The following is a 23,683-nucleotide window of genomic DNA, read 5'->3' as shown; positions in this document are numbered from 1 at the left end:
TGCATTTTGAGGTAGAGGAGGTATCCATTCATAAAATGAATGTGGGTGAAACAGCCCTAAAAATCTTCCTTTAATTCCTCTGGAGTAATACTGTACCATACTGGTCTTTGCTTTTAGTAATAAAACATCAAATTAGGTTTGGAGGGAACTTTGATCTTCCTAAGAATTAAAGTTGCCAAATTATTCTGATTGGTCTTTAATCTTTAAGTCTTTGATTTATATTGCTTGTTTTAAGTGAAATGCATTAGTTGTCTGCCTTTTCCACCTTTTGTCCCACATCCCACACCCAACCCATCTTCCATTCCCTCCCGCCAATCTCCATCGAATCAGTGGTGCAGGACAGAAAGCCAGTCAGACTCATTTCCTTCTCTCCTTGCACTTGTCCCCACCTGTCATCTTTAACTTGTCTTTCACAAGGATCCTCTGAAACCCCGTCTGTGCCCAAAGCACAGACCCCATTATTTCTGTTTTTGCATCTCCTCAGGCAAAAGTGGAGGGTGCCTTTTGGACCCTCCTCATAGGCTCTCTTCATACATGAACCAAACCCAAATTTGCTTTGGTGCCAGAAAAACATCTTATTTGAACAAAGGATAGCAACACAACCTGTAAACAACAGTTTGTTTAAAATGTGTGTGTAGGGGGGAGGGTGGGGGAGGACAAGGAGGAGGAGGTATTTCATAAGCCTGATGACTTTAGAGCCAAATTAAGGGGAGTTGTCAGATAAAAAATTGGTCACCATTTATTGTCCAAGTATCTGATGCAGCCACTCATGGCTCCCAGTAATTCCTAAGCTGGGTTAATGGGGTCATGTGAATGCCTCTTCACAATGACTTGAGTCCAGTGAAATCTCATTAGGGTTAAGAATATTTCAGGGATCCTTAATATTTTAATTTTTGTTTTTTGCAATTGGGTTTTATTTTTATAATTTCAGTTCATCTAAATTTTGTGTTCTGTACATGTGATGTTTGACTGTACCATTGACTGTTATGGAAGTTAAGCGTTGTATGTCTCTCTCTCTACACTGTGGTGCACTTAACTTGTGGATTTTTTTATACTAAAAATGTAGAATAAAGACTATTTTGAAGATTTGAATAAAGTGATGAAGTTGCATTACACCTCACTTCAAGGATTCATTACTCAGCTTGTTTTTAGATTTCTTCTGTTTATAGCTTTTATATCCCACCAAGAATTCAGATAGGTGCCACTGCCATTTAAAAAAATTAATTTTACTTCCTAAGCTCTTTCAGATTTTTTTCCATTGTGTGAAATTTTTCCCCCTTATTTTATCCCCGTTATACACTCTTCCACCTTAACTCACCGCCCTTTCAGATTGTGTGTGTGTGTGTGTGTGTGTGTGTGTGAGTGTGTGCGTGCTGACCAGGAACCAAACCGTGGTTCATAGGTTGACACTCAACCGATGAGCCACACTGACTGGGCTGAGATTCTTAAAAGTCTATTATGGCAGAGGAATTCAGAACATAAACTTAGAAATAGGGAATGATACAGACTTCTAACTTGCCCTACAGTTTGACTTGAGGAAAATGTTTTTAGTATAAAAGTTTGTGTAAGTTCAGGGTGACCTTCAGTTTCTCCAAAGTTGTGTGTGGAGAAATGCTGGAAACTGGAATCTGGGTTGCCAAGATTGACCCCTCAACTCTTGAGGTCTGTCTTTGGGTGGACTTGGACGACGGAGGCAATACATTTAAGACCTCAAAGAAGATTTAGCTTAATCCCAAAGAAATATCTGGGGAGTTAATGATTTCTACCAAAATTATTGTGCCTTTTAATCCTCACCCAAGGATAAGTTTGTTTTTGTTTTAAGATTGATTTTAGAGAGGAAGGGAAGGGGGAAGAGAAACATCGATGTGAGAGAAAAACTGATTGATTGCCTCCGGTATGCTCCCTGACCAGGGATCGAATCCGAGACCCTTCAGTGCACAGGACAATGCTCCAACCAACAGCTACCTGGCCAGGGCCACTGGTGCCTTTAAAACATACCTCATTTTGAGATACAAGTTAGAGCCGGGAAGCTTCTCAGCTTGATTCAGGAGATTAGTGGGAAAAGTGGTAAGTGGACTGTCCTGGTGCCCTCTGTGTACACAAAGAATGGGTTCTGGGAAACTGGCCCTCGCTAGGATGGAGAATAGGCCAGTCCATCTCCTAGGGTATGTTTATAATGACACTTTCTAGGACCAGCTTTGTTTCAAGCGCCACCCACCCCCCCAAAAAAAAATTGTTCTGGGAACTTCTAAAACTTCCTTAGAGTTCTTTTAGCTTGGGAGAGGACATATGCAAAGGAGTTAAGCAAAAGAAAATGTTAGAAAGTTTAAGCAGGGATAAGTCACAATGTAAAGGAGACTTCCTGGCAGTAATGACACCCCACCCCCGGCTGCCCAACATGCCTCTCGCTAAGGATCTTCATCCCTCTCCAGAAGAGGAGAAGAGGAAAGGGAGAAGTGCCTGGTGCAGAGCCCCGACACCTACTTCATGGCATGGGTGTGAGATGCCCAGGGCGCTGTGAGACCACCACCGTTTTCAGCCACGCACACACGGTAGTTTGTGTGTGGGCTGCTCCACGACTCGGCCTACGGGAGGGAGAGCAAGGCTAAGGGAAGGGTGCTCCTTCAGAAGGCAGCAGGAAGAAAAGCACCCCGAACCAAGATGAATGGGAAACATCCCAAATAAAGACATTTTGGATTAAAAAAAAAAGTATTTATTGTACATGAGAATGATTTCTTAGTGAACAATTTTAATTCTAATAAAAATAGCATTAAGTTTGAGGTTGGGAAATAGGGAAAGGATGGGCTCAGATTGAGGGACGCTGCACATGCATTAGGAGGTAAGGTATCTACATAGTCTCCTACCCCTCAGGGCCTGGCCTTTTATTGTGGTATCAGCCCCTGGGAAGAACTGTGGCCACTACCTCCACCGGGGCTGTCACTAGGCAGGGAACAGAGGAGCAGCCAGTGACCCTAACTCCTCCCCTTGGACCTGTGGAAAAAACCTGACGATGACTGGGCACATTCGGAAATGTTGCCGGGTATAGCCCTACCTTATTGGTCAGCCACAAACGCCGCTGTCTAAAGACGTCATAAGCAGCTTTCTCCATGTCCCTGGCCAGACCGTCAGTGATGCTGGATTTGGGCCTCCTCCGGGAAGGAGCTCAGGTTTGCCCATACCAATCAATGCTGCTCACTGGCTTCAGATAAAACTTTCACCTAATAAATAGTCATTGTGTTAGCACTGGAGCCTGGACAAGCTCTGTGGGGCCTGGGAATCATTAGATGAAATATTCCTCCTTCTCCCTGCCCTTGGCTGCGTCACTCTCCATCTGAAGGATGGTGCTGGGCTCTCCTTCTGCAGGTTCGTAGGTGACGTAGCTGCCTTTGTTCTTGTACAGGTAAAAGAAGATCAAGATCACGACTGAGAGCAGGGTGAGGAAGACCACGGTGATAACAACTTGTAAAGGAGAGGGAAGATGTAGAGATGTTTTAGGATCCAGTATATCTCAGTCATCACGGGGTCCCCTGAACTAGACGACTCCCTCACTTTTCACAAGGATCCTCCTGGTCTAGTGAACTGGTGGCCACTTCCAAATCTATATTCCCCACCAAGCCCAGTCCCCATGGGACATGATCTCTGGGGACTTAGGCTAAGGACACAAGGCTTTTTTGACTTCTGATAAAATGGAACTCTCTCTCAACCAGTTCCTGATGATTATGATAGAAACAGGAAGGAGGCAAACAGGAAATAGCTTATCCAACAGGAAGGGTTGTTTGAATCCATAGCCTCCTGCAGGGGGTTCTCTGCTCCCTCCTATCCTCTTCCTCACCCACTTGGCAAACCACACATCCTCCTCCCTACCTACACACTGGAGTGCAGTGCCCATACCCACCTATATCTACTTGTGGCCACCTCCCAACCTATCATTTACTGGCAGTGCCTCTGCCAGAAGCCTCAGAGCGTCTTTCAGAGCTTTGTGTGTGTGAGATAACCTATGTGCCAAAATGAGCCCCTCTGTGGGTCTGGCCTCGGATTTGCAGTGCTTTACCGCACAGGGAAGTCCTAGTTCATCACCATGGATTCCTGGCTGTCTGGAACGAGATGGCCCCTGAGCTCAGAGGGTCCCTTGGGTTTGGCTCAGAGCCTTTGTTACCTGCAATGAGCGCTGTGCTGGCTTCAGCTTCCGGGGACAGGGCCTCAGTGACCTGCCGAATTGTGGTGGTCAGTCCTGGAAAATTTAGAAAAGTGGAGAAGGAAATGGGGTGAGTTGTTTTGTTCTAAAGCATATGTTTGTCCTTCAAATTTCACCACCCCACCTTCTCCCCTATTCAAAAAGGTATCACTCAACTTCTATAGTAAATCCACATAGAAAACCTGGGGAACAGAAGAGCCAATAAACCACCACCCAAAGACAGAGAACATTTTCACGGATTTCTTTCTGCCTGACATAGGAGTTAAGAGTATGGGCTCTAGAGTCTGACTGACAAGGTTCAAATCTGTCCTTCACTGGCTGTGGAACCTTGAGAAAATTACCTCACCCCCCTGTGCATCAGCTTCCTCACCTGAAACATGGAGATAACAGTGTCTGCTTTATAGGGTTGTTGTGACGCGTAGTAACTCAATAAAGCTAAGCTGTTATTAATTAGGAATGCATATTTTTGCATAAATGAAATGAAATGCTGAGTGTATATACATAATAGATATATTATATGGTACATGCATTTCTTCAATGTTCTTACAAACTCTTTGTAAACACTACCTAAGTTTTTAAAACATTTTTTTAATCCTCACCTGAGAGTATGTTTAACTTTGGAGAGGGAGGAAGGCAGAGAGAGAGAGAATTATTGCTGTGAGAGAGAAACATCGATTGGTTGTCTCCTGTACGTGTCCCAGTGGGAGATGGAACCTGCAACCTTTTGCTATATGGGACAATGCTCCAACCTAGCCACACCAGCTAGGGTATGTAAACATTATTTTTAAATCATGAGATGAGGTTCCTTATTAAAAACCCTTTCTACACTGCTAGAGTAGGCCCTGTAATTTGAAAGGTCCTGAAACAAGGCCTCTTCTGTCCTAAAATATACCCCACACTCCCTCCCGCTCTTAGTCTACGGATCCCTCCGAGCTTGAACGACCCACCCCTAAAGTCATTCTCCTGAGTGGGAACACTACAGAACCACGGGTCTCCAGAAGTCCCTTCTAAATGTTTTCGTGGGAAGTCAGGAAGCCCTTCAGTTCCCCCCTAGTTAGCATTTTAGTATAAACATTTGAAAAGGTACCAATTAAGTTAAGGTTACTATAGGACAGAAGTAGCCTGAGGAAAACAGGCTGCTGATCCTGTTTTCAGGAAGCATCCGCAGGAAGCATCTCAATAGTCATTCAATAGATGATGACAGCATCACTCATTAACTGCCTACTGTTTGCCAGGTACTGTGCTAGGCACGCTGGGGATATAACAGTGAGCAAAACATTCACGGCCTACCCTCACTGAACTTACCCTCCACCTACCACCGTTCACAGTAATGAACTTCCGATAAATGCAGCAAAGGAAATATCCGGGCACTTGGCATGTGACAGAGGGGCCTGGTCTAGTCTTCCAGCAGGGACAGCCTCCCCTGGAAGTAAGATTTGCAGAGGGAGCCGAAGCAGGGGTAGGAGTTTACTATGGAGTAAAAGGAGTGGGAAGTGGGACACATTCTGAGGCAAGAGGATTCAAAGGCCAGTGTGGCTGGAGCACAGGGCAGAGCACGATTCTTGTCCAGTGCCTGACAAGGCAAATGAAACTAAGTGGCCGGTGGTGGTCTGGTGAGCCTGGGAACAGTGCTAAGAGGGGCAATGGTGTTGAGGGGTATTTTAACACAAGCCAAGGGGAGGCCTGATGAATCGTCCTGGCTCTGCAGCAGAGAAGGCCGAGGTAGGCTGTTGAGAGCACCTCCCCTCCCAAGGCCAGGCCACACTCTTCTTTAGGAATGGGGATACGCTCAGCTACTTTGCGGCCTCAGTTTCCTGATTGGTAAAATGGGAGTGTGGTAGGAAGCTTCTAAGATGACTCCCAATGATTCTGGCCTCCTGGTAGTCACACCCTTGTGAAAGCCCCTCTACCTGTGTGTGGGCCGGACCCAGAGACTTGCTTCTAACAAACAGAATACCACAAAAGTGATGAGATGTCATTTGTGAGATCCATTAAAAAAAAAAAAAAAAAGCCCTGAAGTTTATCAACCCGATCATTGCTTCATACTGCTGCCCCTCAAGTGCACGTTCCCTCCCCAGGGCTGGACTCCATCTTCTCACTATTGATCCAGAGTTCTGTACAGTTGCTTCTAGTTTGGCCTTCCTTAAACATTTGGGAACTTACGATAAACAAAGCACTGAGAAGAATAACGTAGGTACATAAGTTTAAAATAAAGGTAAGCAATATTCAGTTCAATCAATCAACAATTTACTTTGCACCTACTATGTGCTTGAGGCACTGTCATAGATGCTCGGAAGCAGCAATGATGAGGGCAATGAGAAGGAACATGGAGCTGAGTTTTAGTGAGCGTTCAGGGCACAGATATGTATGAGTCCCTGAAAGAGAATTTGGGAGGAAAGATGATTCCTAGTTGGGAAATTCTGCAAATGATTTCAATTATAACAGCTTTGTGCTAGGTGCTTTATGGACATAAGTATTAATCCTTAGAACACCAATCACTTCAAAGTAGTGTTTTCATTTGCTAATGTAGACCCTGAGGCCCCGGGAGAGTTAAGTGACACGCTTCATTTTATAAATGAACAAATGGTGGGTGGAGCCAAGATCTGAATCAGGATGACCCACGGCAAGGCCCAAGCAAAGCATTACTGCTAACCCTTCCTACCACTGTCCTTTTCTTTTTTCCAATTGGGAAAGAGTGGAAGAGTTAATGAACGATAACTATGAGGCAGCACAACAAGCTTTCTAAAAAGTTCAATGGTTTAGAAGACACGGGTAAAGGCAGAAGAAAACCGGACAACTACCATCAAATACAGACTGTCTCGCTTCGAAGGGTGCGCCTTCTACGGGAACTCACTCACAGTGATCGGCACATAGAGAATGACATCAGTGTGATGTGGAAATCATGTCAGTTCATAAGCAACTGTTCCAGCTTCCGCATTTGATGTTCTACGTCTATAAAGACCATTTCAGCAATATCAAGACTTTAAGAAACATAAAATTCAATAGATATGTCTTCGCTGGGTGCAGTAATCAGTTGGTTTCTACTTTTAAGCCATCTGGTGAAGCAGTAAGTACAAATGAAGGACTTACAAATAAATGTGCCTGTATGTGGAAACCAAGGGTTAATGAAGAAGGCAGGCCCTGCATCAGGTTTTCAGTTCTGATGAACAATTTCACTCTGTTGGAGGTGAGGGGGGTCTCTGAAGTCTGCTTCTAAACGGAGGAAGCACACTCTCCAGGGCACAGGGGGCAAAGGACTGGCAGGGATTCGAGGTGGAAATGCTGGTGGAGATTTCACTGTCAATATTTTAATTGAGATTGTTGTCGTATTTTTAGGGTTTTTGTTACAGAGTTTCCTAAGCGTTGAGTGGTCGGTCCTAATCCTGTTTTTCCTGTAAGCCCATTTTTAGTAGTGTAATTTCAGAATGTGGGTCTTTAAAAAAAATGCACATCAAGTTTTATAGCAGAAATGCCTATATTAGAGACTTAGAAGAATTGTGTCAGAAAACTCTATATAGCTCAAGTTGGCAAACAAATTCAAAAAGTGTTATATTTGGAGCAAGAACAGGGAAAGGGCCAAGGGTGCTGTTTGGGCCTGAAGATGTCAGTTTGGAGGCAACAGAGAAAGCAAGATTCATCCAGCCTTTTTTTTTTTGCCTCTGTTTCCTATCAAAGAGAATGATTTTTGCACAACAGCAGCAGCAGGAACTTGGTGAGGTGGGGAAGTGAGCTAAGAGAAGAGATGCAACCCAGAAAGCACCAGACTAATCTAAAAGGGATCCAAGTAAATGACAGTCACAGGCACTGAAAGAACATGTGAGGGGCCACTATTGGTAATGTAGGAGCGTCTGAGAAAAAGGGGCCAGGAGCCTGAGAAGCCACAGAAAAGAAGGTGGATTCTGTAAACAGCTGGTGATTTTGACATAGTTCCCCAGCAAAATTCTAGAACAAGTTGTCAGGGCCTGCTCTGGGGGCCTGGGTCCTGAAACAGCACGCATTAGGAGCTAGTGTGGGACCACGATGAGCAGGTGGCTCAGACAGGCCGCACAGCCTTCTTAGAGTGAGAGTCCAGGTCCATAGAGAAATTAAAAGTTAATTCAGTAAGTATTTATTGACTGTGTACTGTGCCCGTCTCTGTTCCAGGCTCTGGCCATAGGCCAGTAAACACAACAAACAACAGCCCATGTCTTCACAGTTCCTTAAAAATTTAAACACAATTACTATGTGACCCAGCAATTCCACTTCTGGTTATAAAGCGGAAAGAAATGAAAGCATGAACTCAGAGACATTCACACACCCGTGTTCATAGCAGCACTATTCATATAGCTTAAAAGCGAAATAACTAAATGTCCATGAACCGATAAACAAATTGCCATATACATATACAATGGAATACTATTCAGTCTTCAAAAGGAAGGAGATTCTGACATATAATACAAAATGGATGAACCTGGAGGACATGCTAAATGCAATAAGCCCTTCACAAAAGGATAAGTATCGTATGACTCCACTTATATGAGGTACGTGGAATAGTCAAATTCACAGGGACAGAAAGTAGAATAGTGATTATCAAGAGGTGGGAGGAGGGGAGAATGGAGAATTACTGCTTAATATGTAGAGTTTCAGTTTGGGATGAAAATTTTGGGAGATGGATGGTGGCGATGTTGTGTAACAATGTGAATGACTTAATGCCACAGAGCTGTAGGCTTAAAAATTTTCAGTTTTAGCCCTGGCCAGGTGGCTCAGTTAATTGGAGTCTTGTCCCACACACCAAAAAGTTGCAGGTTTGATCCCTGTCGGGTCATGTAAGGGGAGGCAACTAATCGATGTTTTTCTCTTACATCAATGTTTCTCTCTCTCCCATCTTCTCTCTCTAAAATCAATAAAAACATATCCTCAAATAAAAAAAATTTAAAAATTGCAAATTTTATGTATAATTTTACCACAATAAAGATTTTCTTAAAAAAATAAAATTTACATTCTGGGGGGTGGGGGAAGGACAATAAACAAAATAAATAAGAGAAAAAGTAGATTGCATTAGCTGCAGAAAAAACAAGCAGGAAGGGGGACAGGGAGTTCGGATGTGGAGGGGGTGGACAGGGAATATCTCCCTGATGAGGTGACTTGAGTAAGGACCTCGAGGTGAGGAGGCAGCCATGCAGAGACCTGGGAGAGGAACATCAGGCAGAGTTGGTTAGGGCTACTCGTAATACTGAAATGCACGTGGGCCACGGCATACTCGGCATGTTAGAGGTGCAGCACAGCGGTCACCTGGAGGGCGCAAGGAGGTGAGCAGGAGAGCAGGCGAGAGGGCTGTATGAGTGAGATGGGAGCCTTTAGAGCAGTGGTTCTCAACCTTCTGGCCCTTTAAATACAGTTCCGCATGTTGTGACCCAACCATGAAATTATTCTCGTTGCTACTTCATAACTGTAATGTTGCTACTGTGATGAATCGTCATGTAAATATCTGATATGCAGGATGGTCTTAGGCGACCCCTGTGAAAGGGTCGTTCGGCCGCCGAAGGGGTCGAGACCCACAGGTTGAGAACTGCTGCTTTAGAGGTTTTTGAGGAGAAACTGGCCGGATTTCTATTTTACAACAGTGCTTCTCAAACTCTGCTGTGCACGAGAGCCTCCCAGGGACCAGGTGAAAATGCAGGTGCTGATTCAGGGCCTGAAATCCCGAACACCATCCCTTTGGAAAACTGAGCCCGCTATGTCGTGAGGAAGCTGGATCCAGCCCACTGAAGGGTGAGAGACCACACTGAGTGAACTGAGGCACCCCGCACCCACTGCTCGGTGTGAGGGAGGTCGTCTTGCACCTTCTGGCCCAGCGGACCATGCAGGGGACTGCGGCTCCATCAGTGTGAGCACAGGTGAAAGCAGCAAAGGAGTGCTTGGCCAACTCACAGAATTCTAAGAAACAATAAATTGCTATTGTCTTAAGCCACCAAGTGTTGAGGTGGTTTGTTATGCAGCAGCAGGTAACTGAACAGAAATTGATTGTAAAGGATCCTGTGAGAAGGTGGGGACAGAAGTAGAAAGAGGTTCGACCTGGCACAAGGGCACAGCTGCACCCACCCAAAGGCGGAGCCTTCTTCTAGTTTGCACGAAAACACTGACTGGGTCTAGCAGCAGCTCTCAGAGAAAGTGGTGGGATTCTGGATGTGTTCTGAAGTTAAGACTGACAGCATGTGGGGTGAAGTCAAGGATGACATCAAGGTTTGGGCCTGAGTGACTGGAGGGAGGGAAGGCATGATGCGACCCGAGATGGGAAGCCTGTAGGAGGAACTGATTTGGAAGGGTAAATCCAGATTTGGACAGACTGCTTATCAGATATCCAAGTGCAGATGTCAAAGCTGGAATTTTGGGAAGAGGTGTGCACTGGAGATTTAAAAGTCAGCATATTTAAGATCATGAGAGTGGGTGAGCACCCAGGGAGCAAGTACAGGTAAAGGGGATCAAGGACTCCTGGGTTTTGCCAAGCATAAAGTCATGAATGACTTTGACAGAAGCAGCTTTGGCAGCCCTAGCCGGGTAGCTCAGTTGGTTAGAGCGTTGTCCCAATATGCCATAGCTGTGGGTTCAATCCCTGATCAGGGCACATAGAAGAATCAAGCGATGAATGCATAAGTAAGTGAAAGAACAAACTGATGTTTTTCTCTCTCTCTTTCTCTCTCTTCCTCTCTCCCTCAAATCAATAAATAAAAAAAATTTTTTTAAAGAGAAGCTTTGGTGAAGTGCTGAGTATAAACCCCTGGTTTACAGAAAGTTTAAAAAAAATGGAATGTTGCCCTGGCTGATTTGGCTCAATGGATAGGGTCCCGGGTTTGATTCAGGTCAAGGGCACTGTACCTCTGTTACAGGTTCCTCCCAGACCCGGGCCCTGGTCAGGGATCGTGCAGGAGGCAACCAATCGATGTGTTTCTCTCACACTGATGTTTCTCTCTGTCTTTCCCTCTCTCTAAAATTCATTGGGAAAATATCCTCTGGTGAGAATTAAAAAGGAAAATAAATGGAATGACAGGAATCAAAGGCATAATATAAATAAACTTTTTTTTTTTCCTGTACAGGTGAGCAGAGAAATGGGCTATAGCTAGAGTGAGGAGGGAATTCAAGCTTTTTGTTTGCTTTTGCCTTTTTTAAGGATGAGAGAAATGACAGTATGTTTATGTACGTACAGGAATGAGTCAGGTGTGAGGGAACAACTGATGATGCATGAGAGAGGAGAGTGGCTGGAACCATGGCTTGAAGGGTTTGGGATCTAGTATATAAATAGAGGGGTTGGCTACAGACAGCTCGGGGACCACTCATTATTAATATGTACACAGGAACAGAGGCAGGTAATAGGCAGATGGGGGGGGGCGGGGATAGGAGCCTTTGGCAGTTCTCTTCTGAGAACTTTAATTTGTTCAAGGAAACTGAATACAAGGTCATTAATTGAGTGAGGAGAGGAGGGGGTTGAAGGTGCCGCGTGAGTAGCTAGAGAGCAGTGGTTCTCAACCTTGGCTGCACATTAGAATCACCTGGGAATCTTTTTAAAATCCGGAATGAGGCCCAGAAATCAAGATTTTAAAAAGATTCCCAGGTGATTCTAATGTGCAGCCAAGGTTGAGAACCACTGATCGTGCAGGAGGCAACCAGGCTCCTCACAGAACATAGGATAAAACTATTTATACTATCCTTGTGGAGTAATACAGCCTAGTTGTAAGGACTAAGTGGGGTGGTAACTGACTATCAAGGAAAGGAGTGAGTGATGCCAGTCTAAACAAAAGTTCTTCCACTATAATTTGACTTGAGTTCTTTTTGAATTGGTATTATTATATCAAACCAGGGATAGGGCTAAATTAAGGCCTTTAAGCAATTAAAAAAATTAACTCACATGACAGAAGAAAGTCCAATAATATAATGTGTCCCTTATGATAGTGACTCTGGCTTTTTTGTTTGTTTTTAAAAAGATATTGAGTATGAAATTCTTTGCAAGATCTTTTGTTTTGTGTCCCACTTTATTGGTACCTTCCCCATGGGCTTAGTGCCCTTTGGGTAAACATAGCCCCTGCAGGCCCAGGGAAGGAGGGACAAAATTGTGAAACACTCAAAGCTAGAGCGGCGACCAGTAAGCTGATAAACAGAGAGATTTCAAATGACTGAAGAAATGGGCCAAACTGACCAAGATGAGAATTTAACAGATTCCCTGCTCTGAGGTCCAGGAAACCAATGAACTCACAAGTAACATGGGGACTGGGGAAGAATGGGGAAGCCATGGCTTAGTGGCAGCATATACAAAAGGCTTATAGTAGGGTCATTAGAAAGCAGCTGACACAGGAAGGATATACCCCCAAATAACAGCAAGAGTGACAGGTAAGTTACAGAATTTGGGATCGTTTTTATTTTCTTCTACTACATGCTTCCCCTTCTCTTCCAAATTTCTTACGATGATAATTACTCATAAAAAATGTTCAACTTGCTGTTAGATTAGGCACCATTAATATGGTCTCTAACAATGGACACAGCAGTGAAGCCTTCCTTTGCGCCACACCTAGACTGCTGAGTTGCGTCTGGGTGTCACAATTTTGAGGTGAGCAGCCAACATTGTGAATGGTCTGGGAACCACTCCAGATAAGGAAAGCTTGCAACAGAAAGCCCAGAGAGAACACTTAGGGGGAGCCCAGAACTTGAATGCTGTCCTCAAATATGCCAACGGATGGCCTGTACAAGTGGCAGAAACGAATGGGAGTCTGATGCCACCCCACAGAGGAAGAGCCCAGCAGGGCCGATGCTTCGGGTGCTGGCGAGATTCTAGCCGAGTGGGTGGTTGAACTAGCTGGCCCTCAGGATCTGTCTCAGCCTTAACTGGAATTGTTAGAAATTGAAAGTGTTCTATCAGAATTTACTTCAAAATCCCATTTTCGAACTGGTGAAATCTCAGTGAAGTCTGTAGTTGAGTTAGTAATATTGTACCAACGTTAATTTCTTGTTTCTGCCACAAATGTACCATGGCCATGTAAGATGCATTAAGGGGAAACTGGCTGAAGGGTATATGGGAATTCTCTGTACTATGTTTGCAACTGTTCTATAAATCTAAAGTTATTCCAAAATAAAATGTTTATTTTTTATTTAAAAATATTTTATTGATTTTTACAGAGAGGAAAAGAGAGGGATAGAGAGATAGAAACATCGATGGGAAAGAAACATCGTTCAGCTGCCTCCTGTCCAACCCCTACTGGGGATCGAGCCTGCAACCAAGGTACATGCCCTTGACCAAAATCGAACCCGGGACCCTTCAGTCCACGGGATAACGCTCTAGCCACTGAGCCAAACCGGTTAGGGCTAAAATGTTTATTTTTCAAAAATTAAAATTTTGAGCCAAAACCGGTTTGGCTCAGTGGATAGAGCGTCGGCCTGCGGACTGAAAGGTCCCAGGTTCGATTCCGGTCAAGGGCATGTACCTGGGTTGCGGGCACATCCCCAGTGGGAGATGTGCAGGAGGCAGCTGGTCGATGTTTCTCTCTCATCGATGTTTCTAACTCTCTATCTCTCTCCCTTCCTCTCTGTAAAAAAAAATCAATAAAATATATTTAAAAAAAAAAATTAAAATTTTGAAATCACACAAAAGTGCTTATCTCAGACTAAAGGTCAAAAATGTCCCGAGAACTGATGAGCTAGAGCCTTTCAGGCTTCAAGTATCAGAATTATCATCTGTATTTATGATTCACAGTTTACAAAACACACAGTATTCTATCTCCACCCCAAGAACATGATGTAAACAGGGTTGTTATCATTCTGTGCAAGCCAAGAAACTGAAGCAGCTCCGCAAGCACAGGGTCACTCGGCAGCTGGCTGAGCTGGGTTTCGAATCCGTCCAAGGTGCCTTCTACCACAAACTACCTACCCTCCAAGATCCGGAAACATCCTGTGCTGCCTCCAGTGAAACTGAGTTTGTTCTCTGAGTTTTACTGCAGATGGAAAGGGTGTTCACTGTTGCACTGTTTGCAAGAGTGACACATATCTGAATGCCCCTAGGCAGAAGAATGATTAAATAAATTACAGGTCATTCATTCTGGAAACACTATACAGTAGTTAAGAAGAATGTGGTAGATCTGCATATACCACGGGACAGGACATGTGGTTAGATGAAAAAAGCAAATTGCTGGGGCAGCATGTAATATGATTACATGTTTGTAAAAACTGTAAATTAAAATAAAATCATAAACACACATACATATATAGAGAAAAGGTCAAGGAGGCTATTTTGAGGGGCATGAAATAGCTTTTTAATGAAAACAACAACGAAGGTTAACAAAGTTCAGAAAGTCTGGGATAAAAGGGGGGATGGCTTACAGCTCCCCCCCCCCCCATTGTCTCCTGTTGCTACCCCATTTCTCTTCTGTCTCTTGTCCAACAAAGGAATAATAATGTTCCTCTCTGCCTTCCCTTCTCAGGCTTGGAAGTACTCTAGGGCCGCTGGCTTTTCTTTCAGGTGGGAGGTCTGGGGCTCAGGTCCACACAAAGGTTCCACCCAAATCCTAACCAATAGCAAATGAACTTCAAGATCTATTTTGCTCATTCACCCTCCTCTCCTGTTTTTGTTAACCCAGATACAGGTTGGTTTCTTTGTGTCCCTTGTTCCCCTAAATCTCTTATCACTAAGGCATCAGATCCTTTGCCACCTGAGTCTGCCAACCTACTTATTTGCTCTAGAGCTGGCCCAACACAGGGTGGCTCCCGCAATCCTCCTTCCCACGGGAACCCGCCCTGGAATTCTGCTTCTTTCTCTTTCATGTGGCCGGCCAGTGGGGTGGAGTGGCACTTTAAGAGCAGTATACCATGACGGAAAGAACACAGGCTCTGGAGTAAACCAGACGTGGCACAAAATCCCGCTTCTGCCATTATTAGCCACATGACCTTGGGAGAATTTCTTAACCTCTGAAAATTTCTTAACTTCCCTGAACCTCAGTTTTTGCTTCTGTAAAATGAGACTAAAACCTGCTCATAGGGTTGTGGTAAAAAATAAGTGAGATGAAAAATACCGAGTGTCCAATCCAGAGTGAGGAAAACCTAGGCAGTAGCTAGAGTGATTAGGTGGAAAGGGCTGGGCTTTACTTGTGGGTGGGCAGAGCCCCCAATGGCGGGTTCTACGCCATCCTACTTCCAACAGGGTGACTTATGCACTAGGCACAGCAGGCACTGTGCCTAGGCTTCATGGTACTTCTAGGGGCCCATGAAAATGGTTTTGAATGACTTTAATAGTAATGGTTTTAATTTCTTTTAAAATTACAGGAAAAAAACTGAACATGTAGGTCAAGGAAATTGTAGTATTGTTATTATCAATTAATTATTAATTATACGTACAACTTTAATATTATTTTATTTTTCCTTACACCAGCACAGTTGTAAAATATAATTTTTAATATATATCTTTTTTGTTTATTTGATAGTCCTCACCCAAGGCTATTTTTCCATTGATTTTTAGAGAGAGTGGAAGGGAGGGGGAGAGACAGAGAGAGAGAAACATCTCTGTGAGAGAAAGGCATTGATTGGTTGCCTCCTGCACAGGCCCTGACCAGGGCCAGGGATCGAGCATGCAACTTGACTGGAATCTAACTCAGGACCCTTCAGTCCAGGGACCAACACTCTAATAATATACATCTTTTTTTTTTTTAAGATGATAACCTTCTTCTTCTTCTTTTTTAAAATATATTTTTATTGATTTCAGAGAGGAAGGGAGAGGGAGAGAGAGATAGAAACATCAATTATGAGAGAGGATCATCAACTAGCTGCCTCCTGCACACCCCCTACTGGGGATCGAGTCTGCAACCCAGGCACGTGCCCCTGACTGGAATCAAATCTGGGACCCTGCCCTAACCAGTTTGGCTCAGTGGATGGAGCGTCGGCCTGCAGACTGAAGGGTCCCAGGTTCGATTCCGGTCAAGGGCATGTGCCTTGGTTGCGGGCACATCCCCAGTGGGGAGTGTGCAGGAGGCGGCTGATCGATGTTTCTCTCTCATCAATATTTCTAGCTCTCTGTCCCTCTCCCTTCCTCTCTGTAGAAAAATCAATAAAATATATTTTAAAAAAAATTTGGGACCCTTCAGTCCTCAGGCCATATCCACTGAGCCAAACCCGCTATATATATCTTTTTAAATGGAGGAATGAGCCCACAAAGGCAAAAGTGCCAAGAGCCCATGAAAGTAATAATGTGGCCCTCACTTAATTCTTTTTTTAAAAAATATATTTTTACTGATTTCAGAGAGGAAGGGAGAGAGGGAGGGATAGAAACATCAATGATGAGAGAGAATCATTGATTGGCTGCTTCCTACTGGGGATTAAACTCACAACCCAGGCATGTGCCCTTGACTGGAATCGAACCCGGACCCTTCACTCCGCAGGCTGACGCTCTACCCACTGAGCCAAACCAGCTAGGGCTGTGGCCCTCACTTTCAGCACTCCAAGAGTTCCTTCAGGAGATCTTTATAGACGGACCAGGGGAAAGGATGGGAGGGACGGAGGTGGGAGATGGGGAAGAGACATACAAGACCCGCAATGATCTCACTGTTTGTGATTTCTCCCGTACTGTCTCTGAACTTGATCTTTGCTTGGACCCAGTGGGTAGGGGACTGCATAATACGTCCTAAAATACCACATCACTAGTTGATGTCACCAGTTGGGTCAGGAATGTAAATATACAACTCAACAAGAACAACAAAACAAGCCAATTAAAAAACGGGCAAGGGGCTTGACTAGACATTTCTCCAAAGAAGATATACAGCTCAACATCACTAATCACAGGGAAATGTAATCAGAGCCACAATGAGATACCACTCCGCACCCATTAAAATAGCTACTATATAAAAAGATAAAGTAATGAGAATGTAGAGCAATTGGAACTCTTGGGCACTGCTGGTGGGAATGTAAAATGGTGCAGCCACTGTGAAGAACAGTTTGGCAGCCTGGCCAGCGTGGCTCAGTGGTTAAGCATTGACCATGAACCAGGAGGTCATGGTTTGATTCCGGGCCAGGGCACATGCCCAGGTTGTGGGCTTGATCCCCAGTGTGGGGCATGCAGGAGGCAGCAGATCAATGATTTTTCTAATCATTGATGTTTCTCTCTCCCTCTTCCTTCCTCTCTGAAATCAATAAAAATATATTTTAAAAAAGAAAAAGACTATGGCAGTTCTTCAAAAAAATTAAACACAGAATTACTACATGATTCAACAATTCCACTTTTGGGTATATATACCCCAAAAAATTGAAAGCAGGGACTCAGAGAGATATCTGTACGCCCATATTCATAGCACCGTTATTCACAATAGCCAAAAGATAGAAACAACAGAAGTATCTATCAGTAGATGAATGGATAAACAAAATGATATAAATAATATAATTCAGCCTTTAAAAAAGGAAAGAAATTCTGACACATGCTACAACATGGATGAAACCTGGATATGTTATGCTAAGCAAAATAAATCAGACACAGAAGGACAAATGTTATATGATTCCACTTATATAAGGTACTTAGTCAAATTTATACAGATAGGAAGTATAATGGTGGTGGTTACCAAGGGCTGGGGGGAGAGGGAATGGGGAGCTACTGTTTAATGAATACAGAGTTTAGGAATATGGAAAAGTTCTGGAGATGGATGGTAGGGATGGTTGCACAGCACTGTGAATGTTAATAATATTACTACACTGTCCACCAAAAAATGGTAACACATATTATGTGTAATTTATCGCAAATTTAAAAAAAAAGAGAAAAGGAATGTAAATACCTCCCCTTTTACCCAAGTGCTAATTGCTCAGCTAGCTGCCGAAGCATCACGTCGATTCCCTATGGAGGTCCTCTGCCCTCTCTTTCTCTCTTTCAGAACACCCTTCAGGGAAATACAGTTCCACACATGGTACTACCTCCATCGGAATACTGTCTATACCCCACTCTGCCATATCCATTCTTCAAGGGTAAGGGCTCCGCCCCTTCCCCACTCACGAAGACTTTGCTAACCAATCTAAACTTCTACCCATTTCTCCCACCAGACAACTAACAGTCTGAATTGTGTGCATCACCCACCACTGAGGACATAGTTTTAGCTTTCCTTGGGGTTCTCATGCACCCGTTTCCACATCAGTAAAACAGAGAATGCCTGTCCTATCGATAAATGAAACTGTGTATATGAAAACAAAGGTGTTTGGGCCAACCAAGTCTCTACTCCTCCCTTAACCTAACTAGCACATAATGAAAGTAATCAATGAGTATATTATCCCACAAGCAGCTCAGCTTGGTGGGAATCCATTCTCCAAGTGATGAGAGCATAACTCCAGGAACAATGGGTTTTTGATACTGGAGTGTGTCACCAGAGGAGTGGAATTAGAAAGATGCAGAATTCCTTTCCAGGAAAAGGTGGGTTTCTAATAAACACGTAATAATAATCATTATCATCATCATCACCATCAATGTTATTGAGAGCTTATTAGATCGGAGACACTGCACTAGGTGTTTTATATAGGTTGTCTTATTGAACCCTCACAAATAACCCCAAAAGATAGGTATTATTTCCCCCATTTTACAAATAAGGAAACTGGAGCTTAGAGGTTAGAGAACTCGCTCAGTGTCACAGAGCTTTAAGTGGTAGTGCCAGGAACTGGCCCAGCCCAGGAGACTTAGATGCAAATGGCACTAAAGTGCACCCTAGTTGCCTTCTGCTTTCTCCCAGGAGCTTTCAGGGCTGAGGCAGCCAGAGGTCCTCTCCTCTGGCCTGAGGCCTCAGGGCATTCAAAGATGGGCTGGGGTGAGGATGTCGAGAAAGTGTCTACCGTTCCAACGGGAAAAGGCCTTCACCTACCTCCTGGAGAAGGCGTGGTTGGGAGGCTAGTCATTGCCGCAAGCGGATGGGCACCTTGAGGACCTGGAGAAGGTGTGACTGGGAGGCTAGTCATTGCTGCACGTGGTGGCCACCTCAAGGAAGGAGCAGATCTGTAGGAAGAGGGGGAAAGACAGGAATGAGGTGGGGGGCTGGAGACAACTGGAAATGCAGAAAAGCCGTTGGTGCCAGATTCTCCTGGCCCCTTCCAAGTCCCCGCTTCCCTGTGGAGCTGGTCCTAAACCCTTGTTTGGTTTCCCTGGTATCTCCTCGGGCTGCAGTTATCAAGAGCAGATCCGCGAGACCACCTGTATTGGGGGTGCATCATCTTTCCCGGGGTCACATTTACCCGGAAGATTTCTCCAGGCCGAGAAAGTTGGGCACAGGTATGCCCATGAGCCGCGGCACCGGCTTCGCCAGTCTCGGCAGCAGGTACCCAGTTCTCTCACCCCGGGAATTTGGGCGGAGCCACCCTCCCGGTGTCGGGGTTGGGGGTGCGCAGCACCTGCACCTGGCTCGGGGGTGTCCTGGGGGCGGTGGTGGAGGGTGAGCCAGGCAAAGGAACGGGGAGGTGAGGGTCGCCTCTTGGCCTGAAACAACCGGTCCACCGGGCTTGGCCCGCTCCCCGCAGTCCTCCCTGCACCGCCCACCGGCGCCGTCCGCGCACAGTCTACCGAGCTCCGCTGGCCGGCCACGAGGGCCGAGCCCCAGCCTCGGACGCCGGGGGACCGCGACCCGCCCGCGGCGCCTGGTTTCGCCTCGCCGAGCGGCCCCGCCCCCGGGCCCCGGGCCCCGGGCCCCGGCCCCGTCCCCCCGCGTTACCCGCACCCGCGTGCTCGCTGCGCTCCGAGGGCGCCTCCGCCGAGAGCCGAGCTCGGGCCGCTCTCGGTTTCAGTTCCTGCCGGGGCTGAGTGTGGGCGACGGGCCGGCCGGCTCCCCGCCCTCCCCGGCCCCCTTCCCGCGTGCTCACCTTACCAGTCGGGCGGGCTGCGGGGCAGGGCGGGCGCCGCTCCGCGCGTCCTTCTGCTCGAGGGGGCGGGACCGCAGCCCCGCCGGGGGACGCGGCGGCCGGGCCGGGGGAGGCGCGCGGAGCCGGCTGGGGAGGCCGGCGGGTGGGGGTGCGGGTGGGGGTGGGGGGTCGGCGAAGGGGTGGGACAGGAAAAGAGGAGAGAAGCCGCCCTCTGCAGGTTCGCTCGGCCCGCCCGGCGCTGCGCCCCGGGAGGAAAGGCTGCCTTTCCTTCTCCGCCGGTCGCGGTGCCGTCCATCCGGAGCGCTTCCTCCCTCGCCCGAGGCTGGGGGCGGGGGCCGTGGGAGCGGAACCCGGGCTCACTGGGACCCGCTCGTTTTCCTCCCGACCGGCCTTATTTGAGTTTTCAGTGAATGTGGGGAATCACAGTGACTTGCGTTTCCTTATCACGTAGGCAAATAGGTCTGTGCAGAAGCGGAGCGCAAGGTAGCTTCCCGCGTGCGGGCGGCGGGGAGGCGGGGGAGAGGGACGCCGCCCGGACGGACGGGTCTTCCTTGTGGACATCCGTCTGGGGTTGGGGAGCGGCATGGCCTTTGGACTCACACCGTCTCCGCTCGGCCGCTGTTGGTTGTTGACTTTGGGCAAATAACTTAACATCTCTAAAGCCTGTTCCCTGCCCCTGGAAGGGGGGCGGAAGCTGGCCGTGCCCGAGAAGCCGTTTCATTTCGCAGACATGGTCCGCACACGGCAGGATTTAATCAATGCCATACTGCAGCCACCTCTTGACTCACCTCTTTGTGGCAGGAAAGTTGCCCAATTAACGATGAGCTCAGTGACTAAGGATGGGCTGGTGTACACACAGGCTCTGAAATCTGCTCTGCCGCGAGATCTTGGGTAAATTACTTGTTTCATTTCTGTTGTGGGGGCAATCCTTGTCTCATAGTTACTGTGAGGATGGAATGCGTTACTACATCTCATGGCACACAAACTAATTACTAAAATTCTAGGGCACATAAAAATATTTTTTGCCGATCTGACAAAAATAGGTATAATTTTGATTCAGTCACACTGGACGGCTATTGTGTTCTCTGTTGTCATTTTAAAAATTTGCCAACCTACATAGCCAGCATATATTCCATTATGTATTGAAAATTGTTAGAACCACAGACTCTCAGAGGCCATCCAGCCGAACTGACTGACTACTGATCTGCACTGTTACTTTCATAATTTAAAGGTTAATAGTCTCTCACAAGCATCTTTTTTCTCTGTAAAATGTAACCTTAAAAGTTTTGCTGATATGTGATTTGATCCCTGTAGGCACATACCATTCATTTTAAAAGCGTAAACATGTAGAAAGAGGACCCGGTATGTACACACTCAGCACCAATTTAGCGGTGTGTATACTCTGCTCTTTGCTATACCCTAGATGACCTGGATATTTCTAGTGTACTCTGGACATATTACCTAGTCTGTCAATATTGTCCTTCAAATTGATAGAAAGCAGGGACTGGGTGATGTTCTTGCAATTAATTCTACACAGAGATGCATACAGATGATGAACGAAGCCTCGTGTGGTGACCTGCCAGTGTTCCCCGAGGACTAAATGCTGAGCCTCAGAAACTAGAGCAGCCATCCTTTTGTCAACAGACCTCCAAGGGCCTCAGGACAGGGGATAAGATATTCATCTCTGCCCAATTTTACTGGATTTCAGCCCTTTATGTTGCTGCCAAGATGAGTCTTCTGAGTCCTGACCTTTCCCCCCTGGACAACTTTACCATTTTGTATATCTCAATAGACAGTTTGGTTCTTACCTGGGAATAGCTATCCTAGATAAGCAAAATTATCACTCATGCCCAACCTACTGGCCCTTTCTCCTGCCTTTCTGGACCCTCCAGTAGTGCGATATACAAACAAAGCGTTCATTTCACAAAGAGAATCAATTTCCTAGGGGAAGAGGGTCAATGAAAGCCCTGCAGAGAAAAGGCCTGAACTGGGTTTTGCCAGGTGAATGGGTGGGGCATTCCAAGCAGCTCAAAGAACGCCCTGAACAGCTAGGGGCCTGTATTCCCAGCAGTTTCCCCATCCTTCTAATAATACCCCTGGAGTATCACTCCCAGCAGTGATTCTGAGTGCTAAAGGACTGGGGTGCCTTCTAGGAGAGGTATTAAAATACAGGCAGTAGGCCTTTTAGAGGGGGGCATGCAACCTTCTCTCCATTACAACAGAAGAGATTCTCTGAAGGTTTTTAAATAAAAGAATAGCAGGATTCAATCTTAGAAAAATGACTTCTAAATACAAATATGTAGCCTGGCTGGTGTGGCTCAGTGGTTGAGCATCAACCCATGAACCAAGAGGTTCCTGGTTCGATTCCCAGTCAGGGCACATGCCCGGGTTTTGGGCTTGATTCCCGGTGGGGGGTATGCAGGAGGCAGCTGATCAATGTGTCTCTCTCATTGATGTTTCTATCTATCCCTCTCCCCGTCTCTCTAAAATCCATAAGTATATATTTAAAAAAAATAAATATAAACATGTATTTCCAGTTCCCTAATGGAAATATCTACTGGAAAGTCCTGCAAGTTCTCAAATATTTGTATGAGATTCCCAAAAATCTGCACATAAAGCATACAATTTGATCAGTTTTGACACATGTATACATGTAACAAACTATGACCACAATAAAAATTAAGAACATTTTTATCACCCCAGAAGTTTCCTTGTACTTTTTTTGGTTATAAATATGTTTTCATTGATTTCAGAGAGACGAAGGGAGAGGGAGAGAGAGACAGAAACATCAATGATGAGAATTATTGATTGGCTGCCTCCTGCACACCCTCCACTTGGGATGGAGCCCACAATCTGGGTATATACCCTGACCAGGAATCAAACTGTGACCTCCTGGTTCATAGGTCAATGCTCAACCATTGAGCACAACTGGCCAGGCTCCTTGTACTTCTTTGTAATCCATCCTCCTTACTACCATCCCCACCACTGGTCTTCTTCCTGTCATTGTAGACACGAACATGCCTCCCCCCAAACTGGGCCCGTCAGGGTCTTTCTCCAGGGAATCTGGATCTGGAAAGGACACAGTGGCAGAAGGTGGCTGAAGCTGTCCTCCAATGACAACTGCCTAGAGCAGCGGTTCTCAACCTGTGGGTCGTGACCCCTTTGGCGGTGGAATGACCCTTTCACAGGGGTTGCCTAAGACCATCCTGCATATCAGATATTTACAGTACGATTCATATCAGTAGCAACATTACAGTTATGAAGTAGCAACGAAAATAATTTTATGGTTGGGTCACAACATGAGGAACTGTATTTAAAGGGCCAGAAGGTTGAGAACCACTGGCCTAGAGGGACAATCCACACATTCCTGCTACAGATATCTGTGGGCTGGTTCCTGCCTTCTGCAGCTTGTTTGTTTTTTCAGTTCTATGAGCTGCCTAATATCCTTTTACATATCCTTTATTGCTTAATTGTGTCTGTTGCTTGCAAACATAGAACCCACATACACTGCACTTCCTCCTATAGTCACTATTTCAGGGAATGGCACCATGAAATTCTAGTCTCTCAAGCCTAACCTAGAGTAATTCCTTAAAACTTGAGTCTTTATCATGTGTCATCTTCTAACATTAAATCCTGCCCATTCTTCTCCCTGCTCAATATTCT

The 23,683-nt window shown here is 45.7% G+C and overlaps 1 protein-coding gene across 4 annotated transcripts; it reads right to left on the bottom strand.

The window, feature by feature from the left end:
• Positions 1-2,701: 2,701 nt before the first annotated feature.
• On the bottom strand, positions 2,702-20,100 carry SMAGP (small cell adhesion glycoprotein). Of its 4 annotated transcripts, none has more exons than XM_070410215.1 (4): positions 20,021-20,100; positions 19,033-19,163; positions 4,157-4,231; positions 2,702-3,459 (listed from the first exon to the last, which is right to left on the bottom strand). In XM_070410215.1, exons 2-4 carry the CDS (start codon positions 19,124-19,126, stop codon positions 3,281-3,283), a joined length of 348 nt encoding a protein of 115 aa, XP_070266316.1. In that variant the 5' UTR covers positions 19,127-19,163; positions 20,021-20,100; the 3' UTR covers positions 2,702-3,280. The 4 variants fall into 4 exon arrangements, with proteins under 4 accessions (XP_070266316.1, XP_070266317.1, XP_070266318.1 ...); XM_070410216.1 differs by lacking the exon at positions 20,021-20,100 and adding an exon at positions 19,879-19,985; XM_070410217.1 differs by lacking the exon at positions 20,021-20,100 and adding an exon at positions 19,873-19,966.
• Positions 20,101-23,683: the final 3,583 nt, after the last annotated feature.

The sequence above is a fragment of the Myotis yumanensis genome, unplaced genomic scaffold (assembly GCF_028538775.1).
Source record: "Myotis yumanensis isolate MYYU_CA2020_CCGP unplaced genomic scaffold, mMyoYum1.0.hap1 SCAF_3, whole genome shotgun sequence".
Lineage (NCBI taxonomy): Eukaryota > Metazoa > Chordata > Mammalia > Chiroptera > Vespertilionidae > Myotis > Myotis yumanensis.
Note: the sequence above shows the minus strand (reverse complement) of the source record. Positions and strands in the feature narration are given on the sequence as shown.

Bases quoted from the DNA above. Each gene is read 5' to 3' on its own strand.
- SMAGP (XM_070410214.1), bottom strand. From the start codon at position 19,446: ATGGGCATACCTGTGCCCAACTTTCTCGGCCTGGAGAAATCTTCCGG. The intron at 4,232-19,032 runs GTAGGTGAAGGC...TAAATTTTCCAG, and splicing joins AACCACGCCTTCTCCAGGAG to GACTGACCACCACAATTCGG. The intron at 3,460-4,156 runs GTAACAAAGGCT...CTCCTTTACAAG, and splicing joins CAGCACAGCGCTCATTGCAG to TTGTTATCACCGTGGTCTTC.